This window comes from Salmo salar, chromosome ssa20, assembly GCF_905237065.1.
Source record: "Salmo salar chromosome ssa20, Ssal_v3.1, whole genome shotgun sequence".
Classification (NCBI taxonomy): Eukaryota; Metazoa; Chordata; class Actinopteri; order Salmoniformes; family Salmonidae; genus Salmo; species Salmo salar.
This window is the reverse complement of record NC_059461.1, coordinates 42,475,246-42,495,772: the sequence shown is the minus strand read 5'-3', so window position 1 is coordinate 42,495,772 and position 20,527 is coordinate 42,475,246. Positions and strand designations below refer to the sequence as shown.

The 20,527-nt window shown below is 40.2% G+C and overlaps 1 protein-coding gene across 3 annotated transcripts in view; it reads left to right on the top strand.

Moving 5' to 3' along the window:
- The window catches only part of LOC106580627 (neural proliferation differentiation and control protein 1), a 40,354-nt gene that overhangs the window by 12,342 nt on the left and 7,485 nt on the right, over positions 1-20,527 (top strand). For 2 of the 3 annotated variants that reach the window (XM_045703334.1, XM_045703332.1), the window contains exon 2: positions 15,289-15,450. In XM_045703334.1, coding sequence (XP_045559290.1) covers positions 15,289-15,450 — 162 coding nt within the window. Of the gene's footprint in view, positions 1-11,757; positions 12,147-15,288; positions 15,451-20,527 lie in introns of those variants that run through there. The other variant, XM_045703333.1, reaches the window with a different exon arrangement.

The window sequence follows — 20,527 nt, the reverse complement described above, 5'->3', positions numbered from 1 at the left end:
GAAGGTTGTGCAATGTAACAGCAATATTTAGACTTATGGATGGAACGATTCCGTATTTCACTGAAAGAACAAACGTTTTGTTTTTGAAATTATAGTTTACGGATTTGACCATATTAATGACCTATTTCTGTGTGTTATTATATTATAATTAAGTCTATGATTTGATAGAGCAGTCTGACTGAGCAGTGGTAGGCACCAGCAGGCTCATAAGCATTCATTCAAACAGCACTTTACTGCGTTTGCCAGCAGCTCTTCGCAATGCTTCAATCTTAGGCTTGTGTGTGTGGCTGCTCAGCCGTGGAAACCCATTTCATGAAGCTCCAGACGAATAGTTATTGTGCTGACGTTGCTTCAAGAGGCAGTTTTGAACTCAGTAGTGAGTGTTGCAACCGCGGACAGACAATTTTTACATGCTACGTGCTTCAGCACTCGGCAGTACCGTTCTGTGAGCTTGTGTGGCCTACCACTTCGCGGCTGAGCCGTTGTTGCTTCTTGACATTTCCATTTCACAATAACAGCACTTAGTTGACCAGGGCAGCAATTTGATGAACAGACTTGTTGGAAAGGTGGCATCCTATGACGGTGCCACGTTGAAAGTCACTGACCTCTGCAGTAAGGCCATTCTTCTGCCATTTGTTTCTCTTCACTAATTTGAAGTGGTGTCCACATACTATTGTGTGTGTATATATAGTGTACATGTCGGGCCAAAAGCAGCCTATTCGGAGACCGTGGCTGCTAGACACACAGGGCCAACAGTAGCCCATTTCAGGCCATTTCCAAAACCAAGGCAATATTAGCAGAGATAACATGTTCAAACAAGACATTGCTCTTTTGAAGCCCCAACCAGAAACTCGACAAACAAAGAACATTTTTAGAAAATGTGACAGAATAATTACATTACAGCACTGAGCTACATTATGACTCATATTTGTGTTGCCTTTGTGTCCTGGGTACATCCCAAACGGCACTGGTCTGAAGTAGTGCAGTATACAGGGAATAGGGTGCCATTTGGGACGCATGTTAGTTTCAGATGGGATTAAGGGGAGGAGGAGGAGGAGAGCAGGGGAGGAGGAGGAGGAGAGCAGGGGAGGAGGAGGAGGAGAGCAGGGGAGGAGGAGGAGGAGAGCAGGGGAGGAGGAGGAGGAGAGCAGGGGAGGAGGAGGAGGAGAGCAGGGGAGGAGGAGGAGGAGAGCAGGGGAGGAGGAGGAGAGAGCAGGGGAGGAGGAGGAGAGAGCAGGGGAGGAGGAGGAGAGAGCAGTACCCGGTATCTTATTCTGCCGCAATACAACTTTGTATGCGTTGTTTTTTGGCAACCTTGTTATTTACGAAGTTTTTGGAGTAGATTCCTGTTGGAATGTTCCACAAATTATACCCACCCGGGTTGAAGTCATAAACAGCGCAATGCTTGAAGCACAGCGAAGGGCTACTGGCAAAACGCACGAAAGTGCTGTTTGAATGAATGCTTACGAGCCTGCTGTTGCCTACCACCGCTCAGTCAGACTGCTCTATCAAATCATAGACTTAATTATAATATAATAAACACACAAATACGAGCCTTAGGTCATTTAATATGGTCGAATCCGGAAACTATCATCTCGAAAACAAACGTTTTTTCTTTCAGTGAAATACGGAACCGTTCCGTATTTTATCTAACGGGTGGCATCCCTAAGTCTAAATATTCCTGTTACATTACACAACCTTCAATGTTATGTCATAATTATGTAAAATTCAGGCAAATTAGTTTGCCACGAGCCAGGCGGCCCAAACTGTTGCATATACCCTGACTCTGCGTGCAATGAACGCTAGAAATGTGACACAATTTCATGTTAGCAGGCAATATTAACTAAATATGCAGGTTTAAAAATATATACTTGTGTATTGATTTTAAAGAAGGGCATTGATGTTTATGGTTAGGTACATTGGTGCAACGACAGTGCTTTTTTTCGCAAATGCGCTTGTTAAATCAACACCCATTTGTCGAAGTAGGCTGTGATTCAATGAGAAATTAACAGGCACCGCATCGATTATATGCAACGCAGGACACGTTAGATAACTACACATGGTTGATGATATTACTAGTTTAACTAGTGATTATGTTAATATTGATAGTTTTTTATAAGATAAGTTTAATGCTAGCTAGCAATTTACCTTGGCTTCTTGCTGCCCTCGCGTAACAGGTAGTCAGCCTGCCATGCAGGCTCCTCGTGGAGTGCAATGTAAGGCAGGTGGTTAGAGCGTTGGACTAGTAACCGAAGGTTGCAAAAACAAATCCCCCCCCCCCCCCCTGAACAAGGCAGTTAACCCCGTTCCTAGGCCGTCATTGAAAATAAGAATGTGTTCTTAATCTGACTTGCCTAGTTAAATAAAGGTGTAAAAAAAATATATATTAATTCAAAAATTGTTTTAAATAATCGGCAGCCAAAAATACCGATTGTTATGAAAACTCGAAATCGGCCCTAATTTATCGGCCATTCTGATTAATCGGTCGACCTCTAGTAGATAGACACTACAGAATGGAGAGAGCAGCTCAGCTGGCACTGAGGAAGGAAACACTGAGGCTTGCAGGGTTTAAATCATTCACATTGGCAATGTCACTGACTATAAATTGAGTGAGAGGTGGAGGGGACCGACAACTATAAAAAGCTTTTTCTTTGGGTTTTCATATTAATACTGTTCCAGTTCCCGATTGCTTTGATAATCCCCAAGCAGTGGTTTAATTTCAGTTTGAGTTAGTTAAATTAGAATTCTGATCATGAATTCATTGGAGAGTTCTCCAGAAAACGATTGGCATTGTTCTAAATCAAAGGTCTGCGGTAGTTTTGAATGTAATTGACTCTGGCAGACAGTTCATAGGCATAAAACACTCATGTCAGAATGCAGGAGACAGTCTTGACCCACTGTGGGTTGGGCTCAGTAGGAGATATCGTACTATTGCATTCCCCTCTTCTGTCAGAGTAGATTTGCATTCAGTAGATGAGCTGAAAATGTGAACCTGGGTTCAAATACTATTTGACATTTAAAAACTTTAGGGCTGATCCCAGTTAGTTGAATGGTCGATTGTTTGGTCAATAGGCTGTTGGTCGACCGAGAATTTTGTACTCGATCAGTTGCAACAAAATAAGTAATGTTTTATTGCATGTCTTGATTGATGCCTGTCTCAGTAGACTAATCCATTGCATAGGCCGCAGGGATGCCTCACCAGTAGTACATTTACCGTTAATTACCATAACTTCTAATCTACAATGTTTGTTTGGTTACTGTAATTTCTGTTAATGCATTCAATAATAATATTATTTATTATCTTACATCTAGACGTTCCGCTAGCGGAACACCTGCTCCAATATCCAATGATAGGCGTGGCGCGAATTACAAATTCGTCAAAAATTACAAAAACTTCAATTTTTCAAACATATGACTATTTCACAGCATTTTAAAGATAAGACTCTCCTTTATCTAACCACACTGTCCGATTTCAAAAAGGCTTTACAACAAAAGCAAAACATTAGATTATGTCAGCAGAGTACCAAGCCAGAAATAATCAGACACCCATTTTTCAAGCTAGCATATAATGTCACAAAAACCCAGAAGACAGCTAAATGCAGCACTAACCTTTGATGATCTTCATCAGATGACAACCCTAGGACATTATGTTATACAATACATGCATGTTTTGTTCAATCAAGTTCATATTTATATCAAAAACCAGCTTTTTACATTAGCATGTGACGTTCAGAACTAGCATACCCCCCGCAAACTTCCAGCGAATTCACTAAGAATTTACCAAATTACTCACGATAAACGTTCACAAAAAGCATAACAATTATTTTAAGAATTATAGATACAGAACTCCTCTATGCACTCGATATGTCCGATTTTAAAATAGCTTTTTGGTGAAAGCACATTTTGCAATATTCTAAGTACATAGCCCAGGCATCACGGGCTAGCTATTTAGACACCAGGCAAGTTTAGCACTCACCAATATCAGGTTTACTATTATAAAAGTTTGATTACCTTTTGTTGTCTTCGTCAGAATGCACTCCCAGGACTGCTACTTCAATAACAAATGTTGGTTTGGTCCAAAATAATCCATCGTTATATCCGAATAGCGGCGTTTTGTTCGTGCGTCCCAGACACTATCTGAAATGGTAAATCAGGATCGCGCGCATGGCGCAATTCGTGACAAAAAAAATCGAAATATTCCATTACCGTACTTCGAAGCATGTCAACCGCTGTTTAAAATCCATTTTTATGCAATTTTTCTCGTAAAAAAGCGATAATATTCCGACCGGGAATCTCCTTTTAGCTAAACAGAGGAAAGTAAACAAAGCTTTCGGTCGACGCGGGCACGAGCCTGAGTCTCACAGTACTGTAACCAGCCACTACCCAAACGCGCTACTTTTTTTCAGCCAGAGCCTGCAAAGCCACGATTCAGCTTTTTACCGCCTTCTGAGACCCTATGGCAGCCGTAGGAAGTGTCACGGGACAGCTAATATCCTCACTCTTCAATAAACAGAGACAAGAAGAACGACACCTTGTCAGACAGGCCACTTCCTGCCTGAAACCTTGTCAGGTTTTTGCCTGCCAAATGAGTTCTGTTATACTCACAGACACCATTCAAACAGTTTTAGAACCTTTAGGGTGTTTTCTATCCATATGTAATAAGTATATGCATATTCTAGTTACTGGGTAGGAGTGGTAACCAGATTAAATCGGGTACGTTTTTTATCCAGCCGTGAAAATACTGCCCCCTAGCCATAACAGGTTAACATCTCGTGAATGCAACCGCATTGCCAGATTTAAAAATAACTTTACTGGGAAATCGCACTTTGCAATAAACGACGTGGTATGCTCAGAAAAATAGGCAAGGCGATACATGTTAGCGATATCTTGGAACCATCTAAAATCAAATATACTATTGTAAATATTCCCTTACCTTTGATTATCTTCATCAGAAGGCACTTCCAGGAATCCCAGGTCCACAACGAATGTAGTTTTGTTCGAAAAAGTTAATAATTTATGTCCCAATAGCTCCTTCTTGTTAGCGCGTTCCGAAGGCTACTCATAATGTACTGAAGCGCGCGGGACTTGTCGTCACGAATGTGCAAAAAATATATATTTACGTTCGTTCAAACATGTCAAATGTTGTATAACATAAATCTTTAGGGCCTTTTTCAACCAGAGCTTCAATAATATTCAAAGCGGACGATTGCATTGTCTTACTAAACGTTTCGGAACAAAAGGGTTCCCATGGGCGCCCGCGTCATAGTAGTAATGGCCTTCCCCCTGTTACCAACTTCCCAAGCCTCTCTTTGGGTCAGTTTCTACCATAGAAGACCCAAACCACTTTGTAAAGACTGTTGACATCTAGTGGAAGCCTTAGGAAGTGCTAAATGATTATTAAGTCCCTGTGTGTTTCAATGGCAAAGCTTGAAAGTGATTCCACACATCAGATTTCCACTTCCTGTTAGGATTTGTCTCAGGGTTTTGACTGCCATATGAGTTCTGTTATACTCACAGACACCATTGAAACAGTTTTAGAAATTTTAGAGTGTTTTCTATCCAAATCTGCTAATTATATGCATATTCTAGTTACTGGGCAGGAGTAGTAACCAGATTAAATCGGGTACGTTTTTTATCCGGCCGTGCAAATACTGCCCCCTATCCCCAACAGGTTAATGTTCTCATTGTCGGAGTGGGCATGTTGTTTGCAGAGCGCACAACCTAGGCTACACTTGTGAGAAATAAGTTTATATTTATTTCATTCTGTTTACGAGTTGTCAATTTATTCATTGTGTTTTGTTTGGAGCGCTCCTGTCAATGTTAAGTAAGGACACGCACCTGATTACGCATAGAAGTAGGCCTAGGCTACCTGGCCTGCGAGCAAATGCAGGCTTATAAATGTTCCCATTTGGGGGATCTGATAGTATTTCTGATTGTCTAAACTCACCACCACTAATGAGCTGTGGAGCTTCTCTAAGAAATGTTTTCTTCAACACAAACAGCAAGTAAACAAAGTCTGTTTTTTACATCCATTGAGAATGACAATAGTTCCTCAATGTAGCCTATTTAAAAAATCTTTCCAGGTTTCTCCCTTTCGATAACCACTCATTATGAAAGGGAGAAAAAAATGTTGTACTCTGATCCGGTGGTAACATCATAAAATAGGCCTACCTGATTACTACTTATCCTTGGATCAAATAGCCTACAACTGTGTCTGTCCAGAGCTCACTGGCACAGAACTCTGAGGGGACAGAATATTTTATACAATGTTGCAAGTTTATTAGCATGAGCTTCTGGCTGGACCGAGTTGATACAGTGTTTCAAGTTCCTTGCATACAGGCCATGTGTAGCCAATGTGATTTATTTTTATCATGATATTTTCTACCTGCATGCAGGCTGCAATGTTTTTATTTGTTGGCTTTATGTAGTCTACTTTTGGTATTGTATATAATCAAAAGTTTGGACACCGACTCATTCAAGGGTTTTTCTTTATTTTTATTATTTTCTACATTGTGGAATAATAGAAGAATGTTGTGGTAGCCATGCTGGTTAAGTGTGCCTTGAATTCTAAATACCAGCAAAACACCCCCACACCATCACACCACCTCCTCCATGCTTCACGGTGGGAACAACACATGCGTAGATCATCCGTTCACCTACTCTGCGTCTCACGAAGACAGTGGTTGGAACCAAAAATCTCACATTTGTACTCATCAGACCAAAGCACAGATTTCTACCGATCTAATGTCCATGTCTTGTGTTTCTTGGCCCAAGCAAGTCTCTTCTTCTTGTTGGGGTCCTGTAGTTTTTTTTTGTGCAGCAATTCAACCATGAAGGCCTGATTCACGCACTCTCCTCTGAATAGTTGATTTTGAGATGTCTGTTACTTGATCTCTGTGAAGCATTTATTTGGGCTGATTTACGGATTTACTGACCTTCATGTCTTTTTTGTGACGGGGCAGTATTTGGAAATTCGGATGAATGACGTGCCCAAAGTAAACTGCCTGTTACTCAGGCCCAGAAGCTAGGATATGCATATTCTTGGTATAATTGGATAGAAAACACTCTGACGTTTCTAAAACTGTTAGAATAATGTCTGTGAGTATAACAGAACTGATATGGCAGGCAAAAACCCGAAGAAATTCCATTCAGGAAGTGGGATTTTTTTGATGTCAGTGGTTTTCCATTGAATGCCTATTGACTATATAATTGGTTAGGGCCCAGATTGCAGTTCCTATGGCTTCCACTAGATGTAAACAGTCTTTAGACATGGTTTCAGGCTTGTTTTCTGAAAAAAGACAAAGAAAAATACCTTTTTGGTTAGGGGACTGGGGAAGCATGCAGTACTGGTTTGCTTCGTTCTTTTTTCTTTCTTTTGAATACGCTATTGTCCGGTTGAAATATTATCGATAATTTAGATAATTGACACTCTCAGGATAAGTTATAAACATTGTTTGACATGTTTCGACAAACTTTACCGATACTATTAGGATGTATATATTAGGAGTTTTTGGGATATAAAGATGGACTTTATCGAACAAAACGACCATTTATTGTGTAACTGGGACCCTTCTGATTGCAACCATATGAAGATCTTCAAAGGTAAGTGATTCATTTTATTGCTATTTCTGACTTTCATGACTCATCTGCTTGGTTGGAAAATGTTTGTATGCGGGGCACTGTCCTCAGATAATCGCATGTTATGCTTTCGCCGTAAAGCCTTTTTGAAATCTGACAAAGTGGCTGGATTAACAAGAAGTTAATATTTTTAACTGATGTATAAACACTTGTTTTTTCATGAATGTTTATTATTACTATTTTTGTAATTTGATTTTGGCGCTAGCGACCCGCCTGTGCCAGAAAGGTTAAAGTAATGATGGACTGTCATTTCTCTTTGCTTATTTGAGCTGTTCTTGCCATAATATGGACTTAGCCCTATTTGGTAAAAGACCATCTTCTGTATACTGTACCAACCCTACCTTGTTACAACACAACTGATTGGCTCAAACGCATTAAGAAGAAAATAAATTCCACAAATTAACTTTTAAGAAGACACACCTGTTAATTGAAATGCATTCCAGGTGACTACCTCATGAAGCTGGTTGAGAGAATGCCAAGTGTGAAAGCTGTCAACGAGGCTTTTATTTTTTTTTTTAGAGAAGAAGAATCTCTAATGTAAAAGATTTTTTGTTTAACACTTTTTTTTGGTTACTACATGATTCAATATGTGTTATTTCATAGTGTTGATGTCTTCACTTTTATTCTACAATGTAGAAAATTGTAAAAATAAAGAGAAACCCTGGAATGAGTAGGTGTGTCAATTGTTGACTGGTAATGTAGTTGGGAATGGCAATAAAGTTACTTAATTTTTATTTAAATAAAATAATTTCTGATGAATGAAAATTAGAAGCTACCAAGGCTTTATTATAAAATAAATGAAATTGTTGTGGAGCAATGTACATATGAATATCATAACTGGCACGCAGATCGGTAGAAATGATAAGATAAATTGGCACTCCAAATGGAAAAGGTTGCCAACCCCTGGTGTAGCCTATTACTGGCAACTTTGGGAGCATAATGGCAGAAGTGGGAGGAGGAAGGCCGGGAACAGTTTTTTTTTTTTTTTATTAAAATGATTTTATTTTATTAAAACACCGAGGGTGTGCCTATATTTATGGAAAAATACACGTTTTAGAATTTCGACCAGTCAATTGGTCGAAAAAAGACTACTTGTAAAATACGTTGAGCATTTACTCTAGCCTGCCTTGAGTGACAGGTGGACAAGATTTGCCATTTTGGGACAATTCATTTGGTCCATTTAAGCCAGGCAAGCTCAACCAAGCCCAGATAGGTATTTAGAAATTAATTAAAATAGTATTTGAACCCAGGTCTGTCTGCTAAATGGACCAGGTAACCTCCAAAGAGTAGAGGATTTCTTGACCGTCAGATAAGGTTAGAAAACGATAGTCTGCCGCTCTTGAATGGCTTATAGTCAGATATGTGCATGCTTGGCTTAGCCTAGACAGTAAGCAGCTGGATGCTGCCTAAAGACCATCACAAGTGGATAAGGATCTTGTTAGGTGTTCATACCACTCACCACATAATTCAATGGAATTTGTAGGATTAGAAATGTTAGAAGTGATAGAAACCAGAAATGATAGGATCTCAATGCCACTCACACACTGCAGAGGAAAACTATTCCTTTCTCTAGGCTGGGTCTAGGCGACACTAGCTGATTTGTAGACAGACTGTGCTCTCTGGGGAACTTAGCCGGGGTGATTTATACCCTGCTGCTGCTGAATGAAGATTATAGGAGATCTGCTCTCTGTCAGGACCAATTGAGAGGGCTGATTTGTCAAATGCAAAAGTAGCAATTTGGGTCAGAAATGTTGTTAGTCAGATCAGGAAAACTGAGTCTGTGTCCCAAATTGCACCCTAATCCCTACATAGTGCATTACTTTTGACCACAACCTTAAAGGGAATATGGTGCCATTTGGGATGCGGACTATAACAGGCCTGGGCAATTATTTTCCATGGAGGGCCACATTAGAATACATTTTTGCCATCATGGGCAAGAATCATATTACAGGATTATGCATAATGTTTATGACTGTGTTGACAGATATATCTACTGTAAATCACATCCAGATATGCTACTTATTTTACTTTTTAACATGCACAGAAATAAACCACATCCATGTTCTCCTTTTGGTATATATTTTCATTATGAAACATGCAATGAACTAAACGGAGGGAAAAGCACACTGTGCATTCAGCACAATGGACAGAACTCTTGTTAATGGGGATGCACAAAAACAGAGAGCTCAACATTACATTTAAACTACTCAGTGTGAGGAGTGAAGTCTCTGATGGGCATTGACTAGAGCAGGGAAGTCAGTTTCTGACGTCGCTATGCGCAGGATTGCTGAGAGGTGAGAGTCAGTAAGAGAAGATCTGTGCCTTGACGTGTTGTTATATTTCATCACTGAATATGTCTGTTCACATACATAGGTTGACCCAAACAGTACAAACCTCTTCTGAGCATGACTCCTAATCTTTGGAAAGTTTTGTTCATCGAGTGATGCGTAGAACCTCGTCAGTGACATTGTTTTGAATAGTTCTCCAATCACTGCATCAGACTGAAGATCGATAAGCTCAAGTTGCAGGTCAGTGGGAGCGTTATTTACATTGAAGGTGAAAGGAGAGGAAACCAACAGCATGTCATTTTCCAACACTTTGAAATCCTCAAAATGAGGAGAAAACTTACCGTTCAAAGCACGCAGCAGCGATGTATACTTCTCCCGCTGGTCATCTGATGGGGAACAGACTAGTAGTGTAGGAAGGTGGGTGAGATTAATGGCTTCTACTTGGCAGGTCAGGAGGAGTCATTTTCCCTTGAAGGCTTTGACAAGGCTGTACATCTGATGTGCAAAAAGGCCCTTCCTTGTAGTTTGGAATTTAGTTAATTCGAGGGTCATGATGTCCACAGTGAAGGCAAAATCAGCCAACCATTCTTCATCTTGCAGTTGAGGGGAAATCCACATATTCCTTTCATTTGCAAAAACTCAGCAATCTCCGACTTCAGGTCCCACACCCTTTTTAAGCATCTTCCCCACACTCAGCCATCTCCCGTTTGCGTGGTGGGGGAGATCTGCATGACCTGACTCTGTCTCTTCCAACAGTGAGACAAACTGCCTGTGGTTTAAAGATTTTGATCTTATGAAGTTTACCACTTTAGTGACTGTATCCACAACATGGCTCATTTTCAGAACACATTTACAGAGCATCTCCTGATGAATAATGCAATGCAGGAAAATCATTTTCTGATCTGGGTTCAGCTCTGCTACTTGATCTTGTATTCTTTTCAAAAGGCCAACGTTTTTTCCTGTCAAGTTTGGGCACCCATCAGTGGTCACACTGGATAACTTTTCAAAACTCTTTAAATCTTTCCCTGTGGTTGTGCTCTTCATTGACTGCACTGAAGCAAACTCCTCTGTAATTTCAAAGTCTGGGGTTCATGGGGATCTGGGGTTCATGGGGTTATGGGGTTTTGCCTCGGAAGAATATCAACAACTGCGCCGTGTCACGTGCATCACTGCTCTGATCCATGGCCAAGGAGAAATAGGTGAAATCCTTCACCTTGTCTTTCTACTGTCGTTCCATATTCTCTGTGATGTCCTCAACACGCCGTGTTACTGTTCGTCTTGACAGGGAAACATTCTCAAACAGCTGCAGAGTCAATTAAACATTCTTTAATGAATTCTCCTTCAGCGAATGGCTTGCTATGTTTATACATTTTGTGGGACAGTACATAGCTAGCGCTCGCAATTCCGTCGTTTGCTGAATGCAGTTTGGTGAAAATATGTCAATGTCTACTCTTGCTGCAACACCCTACATTCATTATCTACTTTCCTTTGAAATCTTTGGAAAAACTACTTTTTGCGCAATTTCTAGCTAGTTACTATTTGTAACAGTGACCTGTGTGCCAGCCACTGTCTGTCCTCGTGCAGTTGTTATTTATATGTGCCTTCAAAATAAATGTCCCACAAGCGGTGGGAGTTAAATCATTACACAAAGGCTTTTAATTTGAATAACGAATACATTTTTCAAACCTTTACTATCGCAAATCCTTTGATCTGAGCATGATTCCGCGGGTCGGTTTGAATCAGGTCGCGGGACACACATGTCCCCCGTGCCGGCCTTTGCTCAGGCCTGGACTATAAGAACGAGGGCAAATAAATAAAAAAATACATCGCTATATGGTTTAGCTACTGTACAATTACATTTAGATGGGATTCATGAAGATCTGGTTGCTAACATTTATCAGAAACAGAAGGGGACATATCCTACTTAAAATAAACACTGTCCTTGGTCTTTTAAACCTCCCCAGCCAATTTAAAATAAATGTTCCCCTCTCCTTATCGTTTGTCTTAATCTTAGCTTGCTCATCCCCATTTGTTTCTCTTGACAGCTCCGGTCGAGACCCCCCTCCCCCCTTCTCCATCCTGACTTCTGCATTCACAGTGTGACTCACACCTGATGATGTCACGCCGTCTCAGTTGCCATGGCAGTCGTTATGGCAACCGCAGCAGCCTTTCAGAGTTTCAGTTGCGTAGCCCTCCAAAGGGATGTAATGTCAGTCAAGGGTTAGTATTGATAGGTTTACTTTAATGAGTTGCTTCCCTTCAATATGCAGGGTATTGTGGACACTTATTACTCAGTGGTGGAAAAAATACCCAATTGTCATACTTGAGTAAAAGTAAAGATAACTTAAGAAAAAATGCTTCAAGTGAAAGTCACCCAGTAAAATACTACTTGAGTAAAAGTCTTAAAGTATTTGTTTTAAAATATACTTTAGTATTAAGGGTAAATGTAATTGCTAAAATATACTTAAATATCAAAAGTAAAAGTATAAATCATTTCAAATTCATTATGTTAAGCAAATCATTTTTTTATTATGAGTAGCCTCCACACTCCAGCACTCAGACATAATTTACAAATAAAGTATTTGTTTCGTGAGTCCTCCAGATCAGAAGCAGTAAGGATGACCAGGGATATTCTCTTAAGTGTGTGAATTGGACCATTTTCCTGTCCTGCTAAGCACGTATGGTGTAAAAAGTACATTTATTTTCTTTAGGGATGTAGTGGAGTAAAAGTTATGAAAAATATAAATAGTAATGTACAGATACCCAAAACACTACTGAATTAGTATTTTTACATAAAATACTTTACTCCACTGTTAATAGTATTCAATTATTAATGGGCCACCAGTCCAGTTATTGGACAAAATGGTCTTCCAAGAAGACCTGACTTCTGAGTTATTAACTCTAGAAGACTACAATTAGAGTAATACATGTATTAATCTGAAGATGTGGATCCATTGGAGTTCTTTATCAGTATATCTAGACAAACACAATGTGTTTATTCAATCAACATTTAATAACTCATCAAAATATTTACAAACATGATGAAAATGATCATGAAATAGAATGAAAGATAAGAAGGGAAGGCCTGGATATCCTGAACATGACGTTTCATTAAACTCAGTCTGTAATCAAAATCTTTTCAGGCTACATGGAGGATAACAATGGAAAAAAATGGATGTGTGTGCTTTCTGGTTGTGTTGGGTGGTTCCTCCTTCAGGTTGCTCCTGAGTTATTGTCCTTATGCTTGTTGCTCTTCTCTGTTGACTCCTTGCTTGAGTTACAGAGGCTGTGCTCTAAATGTCAACCTTCTACAAGGAAAGAAAGAGTAATCTTAAGTGTACCGTTCAGCTCTAGCTCTTAAGTCTTCTGTTTTCTTCTGAGACTGTTTAGTACCAATTTCTGTAAGGTCAGTTCAATCGTATTGTTCAACATATGACATTCAAACAACACATCGCTACAAATGCTGACCAGTCCCTCCAGGATTCTACGATCGCATTTTTGTTGTTGCAAAATCCCAAATTCCCCACATATATTACTGCACAATAAAACACATAAAACTGCCTCATTACCACAGTACAAAAAGAGGGGTAGCAATTTAAATCAATCACCGCACATTTACTGCATAATATGGTTCAATCGAGCCACACGTCAACAAACGTTTTCCCTCGGCAGTGCATTTTCAAGACAAATTGGACAAACATCTCATGTTGCCATGCAAAATGTAATAATTGCCGCTGGAAAATTCAAGCATTTTTGCCCTCAAATATCACAGAAAATCCCAGCAAAATCCTGGAGGGACTGGTTTTACAGACCATTGGTAGGCGGAGACAGAAAGGGCAGTGGCTGGTTGTAAGCATTCCTCTAACATCCCTTATAAGTCTAGCCCAGGTGACGCCTGTCACACACACAAAGACTAGTCTTGCGTCCCAAATAGCACACTATTCCCTATATAAAAAGTAGGGCACTATATAGGGAATAGGGTGCCATTCGGCACACAGCTTAACACTCTGGGGAAAGCATTATTCAGTTGGTTAAGGGTTTGGCCAGGTGTTTACTCTGTTAGGCAGGCTTACTCGGCATGATAACAGACACACAACGCAGCAGGACTCAGGAGCCTTGGGCAGACTGACTCACTCACTATTTTGGTCTGTCATTTAAGGGGTATTATTCCATGTGAAAGTGACCTAGCTGACAGCTCTCACCCCGTCTGCTCTCTCCCTTAACGCATCCCACCTTCACCCCACTGCACACAGCCATATATCAGACAGCTGTTCACAACCTTGGCCCAACTCCGGCTCCAAAACATTATCAAACGGCAGCGTAAAAGTAGGTTAGTCTTCCGGGCTTCATCTGTTCATGTCAGAATGAAGGATTTCCACCTGGAACAGCGTGCTCGTCCATGGGAGCCTAAACCTGCTTTATTATTTCAAACTTCAGATAACAATCTAAAGACTTTGAAGTCAGGAGGTTGGTTTCTATGACAACCATAGACTTGGTACAGTGAGGAATTAAAGTGACTGAGATCCCTGATTTTCAGTTAGAGGCAGTGAAGTAGATATTGTCTTCTGAAACTAGGGCTCTTAAATGACACCCCTATTCCCTATTTAGTCCTCCGTTTTTGACCAGGGGGAAGGGGATGCCTAGTCAGTTGTACAACTGAACGCCTTCAACTGAAATGTGTCTTCCGCATTTAACCCAATCCCTCTGAATTAGAGAGGTGCGGGGGGCTGCCTTAATCGACATCTTCGGCACCCGGGGAACAGTGGGTTAATTGCTTTGCTCAGGGGCATAATGACATATTTTTACCTTGTCAGCTCGGGGATTTGATCTAGCAACCTTTCGGTTACTAGCCCAACCACTGGGCTACCTGCCGCCCTAGGGCCCATATCTAGTCTGATTTAGCTGTAGCTTGGTGTGTGGTAGAGCTGGTGACTATATTAGATGTACATTCAGGTGACTATGATGATTTATTATGATATTTTCTCCCTTTTCTCACTCGCTCTTCCGTTGTCACCTCAGGCTCCCTGATAATAGCTAGGCTGTACGACTTACTGCCTGCGTAATGAGATGAGTTCTCTGGTGTCACGTCCAATTTGTGTGGAAGCCTCAATGGTTATTATTATCTTAGAGACCAGTGCTTTGATTTTAAATTTACATTTGATTTGCATTTTTACATTTTAAAGGATATCACGATGAAAGTAATGTGTCTGCTGATGTTGATATTAACACTGACGGTCAGGAAGAGAGAGGCTTGCCTTTTTTCACTTTTGGTGGAGGGGTACTGGAGTTCAAATCCAAACGGTGTGAAGTCCTGTAATGGATGTGAAAACTAATGTTAGTCTGTGTTTGTCTGTTTTCACAGGGTCTTCTTCAGTATGCCCACGTAGCCTGGACTGTGCTCGAGCGAGGAGGCATTTCTGCCAGCCGGGCAGCTCACACTGTGGCCCCTGCCTTACCCCGCTGGTAGAGAACTCACATGGCAGATGCATAGTGAAGAGGAGGCCCAGTCACGCCCCTCATTTTGGTAAGTTTACTTACCCTTACTAATGTATTGCTGTTGGTTTTCTACTGCTAGTGTAGGAACATTAAAGCCACACATGTTCAATGTAATCTCGACAACCCAAACCAAATGTTGTGTGAGCTACTCATTTAGGTTCTGGGTGGAGGATGGGGAGGAGTTGTACTAGTGCAGAACCAGGGTGCATCCTCTTCGGCAGCCCCAGTGACACAAAACCAGCGCACAGAAAGAATTGTTCCATTTTAGTTGTCATATCCCACCATCTCCCAACAGATGTAACATTTTAATGTTCTCGTTGTCACAGGAGACTAGTTTAATGTGAAAAGGAGTTTACGGTGCTCCATTTTAATGGCAGGATGCTATTAGGTTTAGTCTCTCCCTTCCAGTCCCCAACAGCCTCTGACTTTAACGAGTGTTAATTATGCTGCTAGGTGATGCGTCATCAGGGGAATGAGAGATGATCACTCAGGAAAAAGGTCAGTTTCGAGAGCGTTAGAGAAATGGAATAGATTCATGTAGTTTTGGCCAAAATGAGAATGGAGTCGTTTCATAAAGTGGTACCGATACAAAACAATTGTCACTAAAATCCTAAAGAGATATCTTAGATTTAGTCATAGATCTACCACTGGAGGGGACACACCATCAAGACCATACATAAAGAAAGAAAGATTAGTGTTGGAATGAAATCCAGTACCCTATTGATGAAAGACTGAAACGGAAATAGATTTAGATTAGGGATCATTTCACCTGATTCACCATCTGTGTGAGATGCATGGCTGTCTGGCCTGAACCCAGTTTCCTAAAAGTATCTTAAGGCTTCGTTCATCGTTAGAACCTTCAGAATGAATGTGACAGTGCCTACAAATACTGAATTGCCCATTTCTTTGCATAACAATCCAAGGACATAAAACCACAGGATTCAAATGAAAACTGAGACGACTGTATTAAAATATATAAATACAGTGTAGACCTATATATTTGAATGATATTGAAATCAATTTCATGTTAATTCAATTGAGTTTTATTTCACAATTTGTCCGCTACTGTTTCAATATATTTCATAATGTGTAGCCTAACTTGCAATGATGTGCCAAATCTTGATTTTAGGGTATTATTATAGGGTAAACATTAGAATAAGCCACCACAATATTTGTAGCCTTTAGGTGATAGGCTAAAATCTCTCTATGAGCTGATCTGTCGTCATTCTAATGTTAAGGTAAGATTGGAAAGGGAGAACGCTGATCCGAGAGCAGTGCTTCCTTTCTTTTGATCCTATCCATATTGTAACGTGCCTCAATGACTCACTTAGCAAACATTCTCTCTGCGTGGTGTTTTGGTAAACTCATGTTACATCTTCGGCCGTTGTAGGAAAGATGCATCGTTAAAACACTCTTAAGCCTAAGTTCCATTGCTATCGGGAAACTGGTCTGTAGTAAGAGAGAGATACCGGCTTCTAGTGTTAAGTGCTGAGCAGCCCACTGGCCTGTATTAGATCCCACTCAGCTCTGAAGTCAGCTCTGACTCACTCACCGCCTACCCACTGGGTACAAACTGGTCAATTCAACGTTGTTTCAACGTCATTTGTCAACGTATTGTGATGTGGATTCTACTTTGTAAATACATTGGATCGGAAAAAAGTCATCAACATCAACTATTTTGAGGGTGAAATTTCAACCACAAGATTATGTCATCATGGTAACCAAATTTCAACAGACAAACCTTGTGTAAAATATGTTGAATTTGTACATTTAAAAAGTCTGATTTCAACATATCCACTATCAGAAGAAATAAACAATAGGCTGGGCAGCGCCTCCTACTGAGAATTGATCGATCTACAGCTACACTATCCTTTCGGTCTCCCATCCAGGGTTTTAACCAAGCCCAGCTTAGCTATGATATTTGTCAGTGACTACTACCAATGTGCTATCGTGAGAATGATTATTGAGTGATCTCCACTTAAAAACAAAATACATCCACTGTTGCTATCGAAGTCATTCCAAAGGGTAGGTTTAACAGAGAAAATAAAATGTGATCATACTTTATCACTCACCAACGGTGCTATTTAGGCCTATATTCTTTCATTTAACGTTTATTTAACTAGACAAGTCAGTTAAGAACAAATTCTTATTTACAATGACGGCCTAGGAACAGTGGGTTAACTGCCTTGTTCAGGGGCAGAACAACATATTTTTACCTTGTCAGCTTGGGGATTCGATCTAGCAACCTTCCGGTTATTAGTCCAACGCTCTAACCACTAGGCTACTTATAGCATTTGATATGTCATCAACAGCAGTTGTTTGAATTCAAGCCAGAATTCAACTAAAATAGACAATACAAGAGGGTTTCAAGCTCTGGTTTCAAGCTCTGGTTGATTTCAAATGTAATGATATTTAGTGATATTAAATTTGATTGTCAACGCAACCAAATATCAACATTTGAATGAGATTCATCTGCTTGGATAGTTATATATGTGCCACTGACTTAGTCTCGCTTTAATTCCAGTTTGTCTATAAATGAATAATTGATATGTTGGATTCACATCTCCATTTCAACCAGAAATCAGAGTTAAAGAATAGAACTCAATCAAATCAAACTGTATTTAAAGTTTATGCTATAACTTGAATTTTTGGTTGAGATGGAGACATGAATCCAACGTATAGGTTGTAATCTCATTGATCAACGTCTCAACCAAATATTATCCACATGGAAATGACGTAGTGTTCCAAGTTGGTAGTTACAACAGCTCTAACTACCTCATGAGGCTGGTTGAGAGAATGCCAAGAGTGTGCAAAGCTGTCATCAAGGCTAAGGGTGGCTACTTTGAAGAATCTCAAATATTAAATATATTTTGATTTAACACTTTTTTGGTTACTACATTATTATTATTATTTCTATATGATTCCATATGTGTAGTTTTGATGTCTTCACTATTATTCTACAATGTAGAAAATAGTAAAAAATAAAGACAAATTGATCAGAAATAAGGTGTAGACATTGTTAATGTTGTAAATGACTATTGTAGCTGGAAACATCAGATAAAAAAAAAAAAAGTAAAACAAATGTAATATCTACATAGGCGTACAGAGGCCCATTATCAGCAATCATCACTCCTGTGTTCCAATGGCACATTGTGGTAGCTAATCCAAGTTTATCATTTTAAAAGGCTAATTGATCATTAGAAAACCCTTTTGCAATTATGTTAGCACAGCTGAAAACTGTTGTGCTGATTTAAAGAAGCAAAAAAACTAGCCTTCTTTAGACTAGTTGAGTATCTGGAGCATCAGCATTTGTGGGTTAGATTACAGGCTCAAAATGGCCAGACACAAAACTTTCTTCTGAAACTCGTCAGTCTATTCTTGTTCTGAGAAATGAAGGCTATATTCCATGTGATAAATTGCCTAGAAACTGAAGATGTCGTACAACGCTGTGTACTATTCCCTTCACAGAACAGCGCAAACTGGCTCTAACCAGAATAGAAAGAGTCGGAGGCCCCGGTGCACAACTGAGCAAGATGACAAGTACATTGGAGTGTCTAGTTTGAGAAAGACGCCTTATAACTCTTCAACTGGCAGCTTCATTAAATAGTACCCGCAAAACACCAGTCTCAACATCAACAGTGACGAGGCAACTCCGGGATACTTGCCTTCTAGGCAGAGTTCCAAAGAAAAAGCCATATCTCAGACTGGCCAATACAAGAAAAGATTAAGAGGGGTAAAAGACCACAGACACTGGACAGAGGAACTCTGCCTAGAAGGCCAGCATCCCGGAGTTGCCTCTTCACACTCACTCACTCACTCACTCACTCACTCACTCACTCACTCACTCACTCACTCACTCACTCACTCACTCACTCACTCACTCACTCACACACACACACACACACACACACACACACAAAGGATGTCCTCTGTTTTTCACAGTGTTTGCTAAGCTACTAGATGATATACGCCTATGATTTTCTTTATCCAAAGAACACAAAATAATTTTAGTCATCTGTGGTCTGCTGAATACAATAGTCGCATTGGACTGAATAGGAAGGCTTGATTACAGGGTTCCCAGCAGATGGATCTATACTAATGTATTATTCAGATCTTAGAAGCCACAGGTGAACCCATCTGTATTGTATAACATTAGATGACTGGGCACTTTGCTTCGCTGACCTGTATGCAGAGCTCCAGAACACCAACAGTGTAGTTGGTTGACACAGAAGCTAGGGAGTGATCGAACACTTGAAATGGCGACCTTTTTTCAACCTTTTTGAGTGCAATGTTTACTGTTAATCTCTAATAATTTTTTTGTTCATTTCATTTTTTTCTCACTTTTGTCTTTTCTCAGTATTGTTTGCCAAAGCAAGTAAAATAAACAATGTAAACATACAGTATGTTTACCATGCCAATAAAGGAAAGCACCTTTTGAATTGAATTGACATTTTATGTGACAGATATCTCTCTCTGTATCTCTCTCTTTCTGTTTCTCTCTCTGTTTCTCTCTCTGTTCCCTCCTCTCTTTATTTCTGTACTTCTCTCTACAGTATTTTTCTCTTCCTCTCTCTGTTTCTTTCTCCCTCTCATTATCTCTGTATCTCTCTCTCCCCCCCAATCTCCCTCCCACCCTCTGTACCCTTCACTCACATACTCAGAGCAGCACTGCATGACAGAGAGGCTGACCTATCCACCCACGTCCTGCACCACACTTATTCACCCACTCTCACCAATACCCACACACTTTCTCACATACACACTGCACCACTCTCCCTCACACACTCACTCACTCACTCTCTGATTCAGCCAGCATTACAGTATCACTGGCTTACTCAGTCTAAAATACGCAGGCACACACACTACAGAACCACACGCTGCACCATGCATCAGTCAGAACTGTCTGTCTCCCTGGCACACAGAGCCTCATAACTTTATGATGGATCACACACCAATCCAATGTAAACATGCAGTGTGTTCTCTCCGCCAACACAAAGCACTTTGATGCTTGTACTAGGCTACAGTTTGTTTGCGCAAGGCTTTTGTACTTGATGAGCGATTTGTCGATTCACTTGTTGTTTTTAGGTGTTTTTTCACACTTGCCA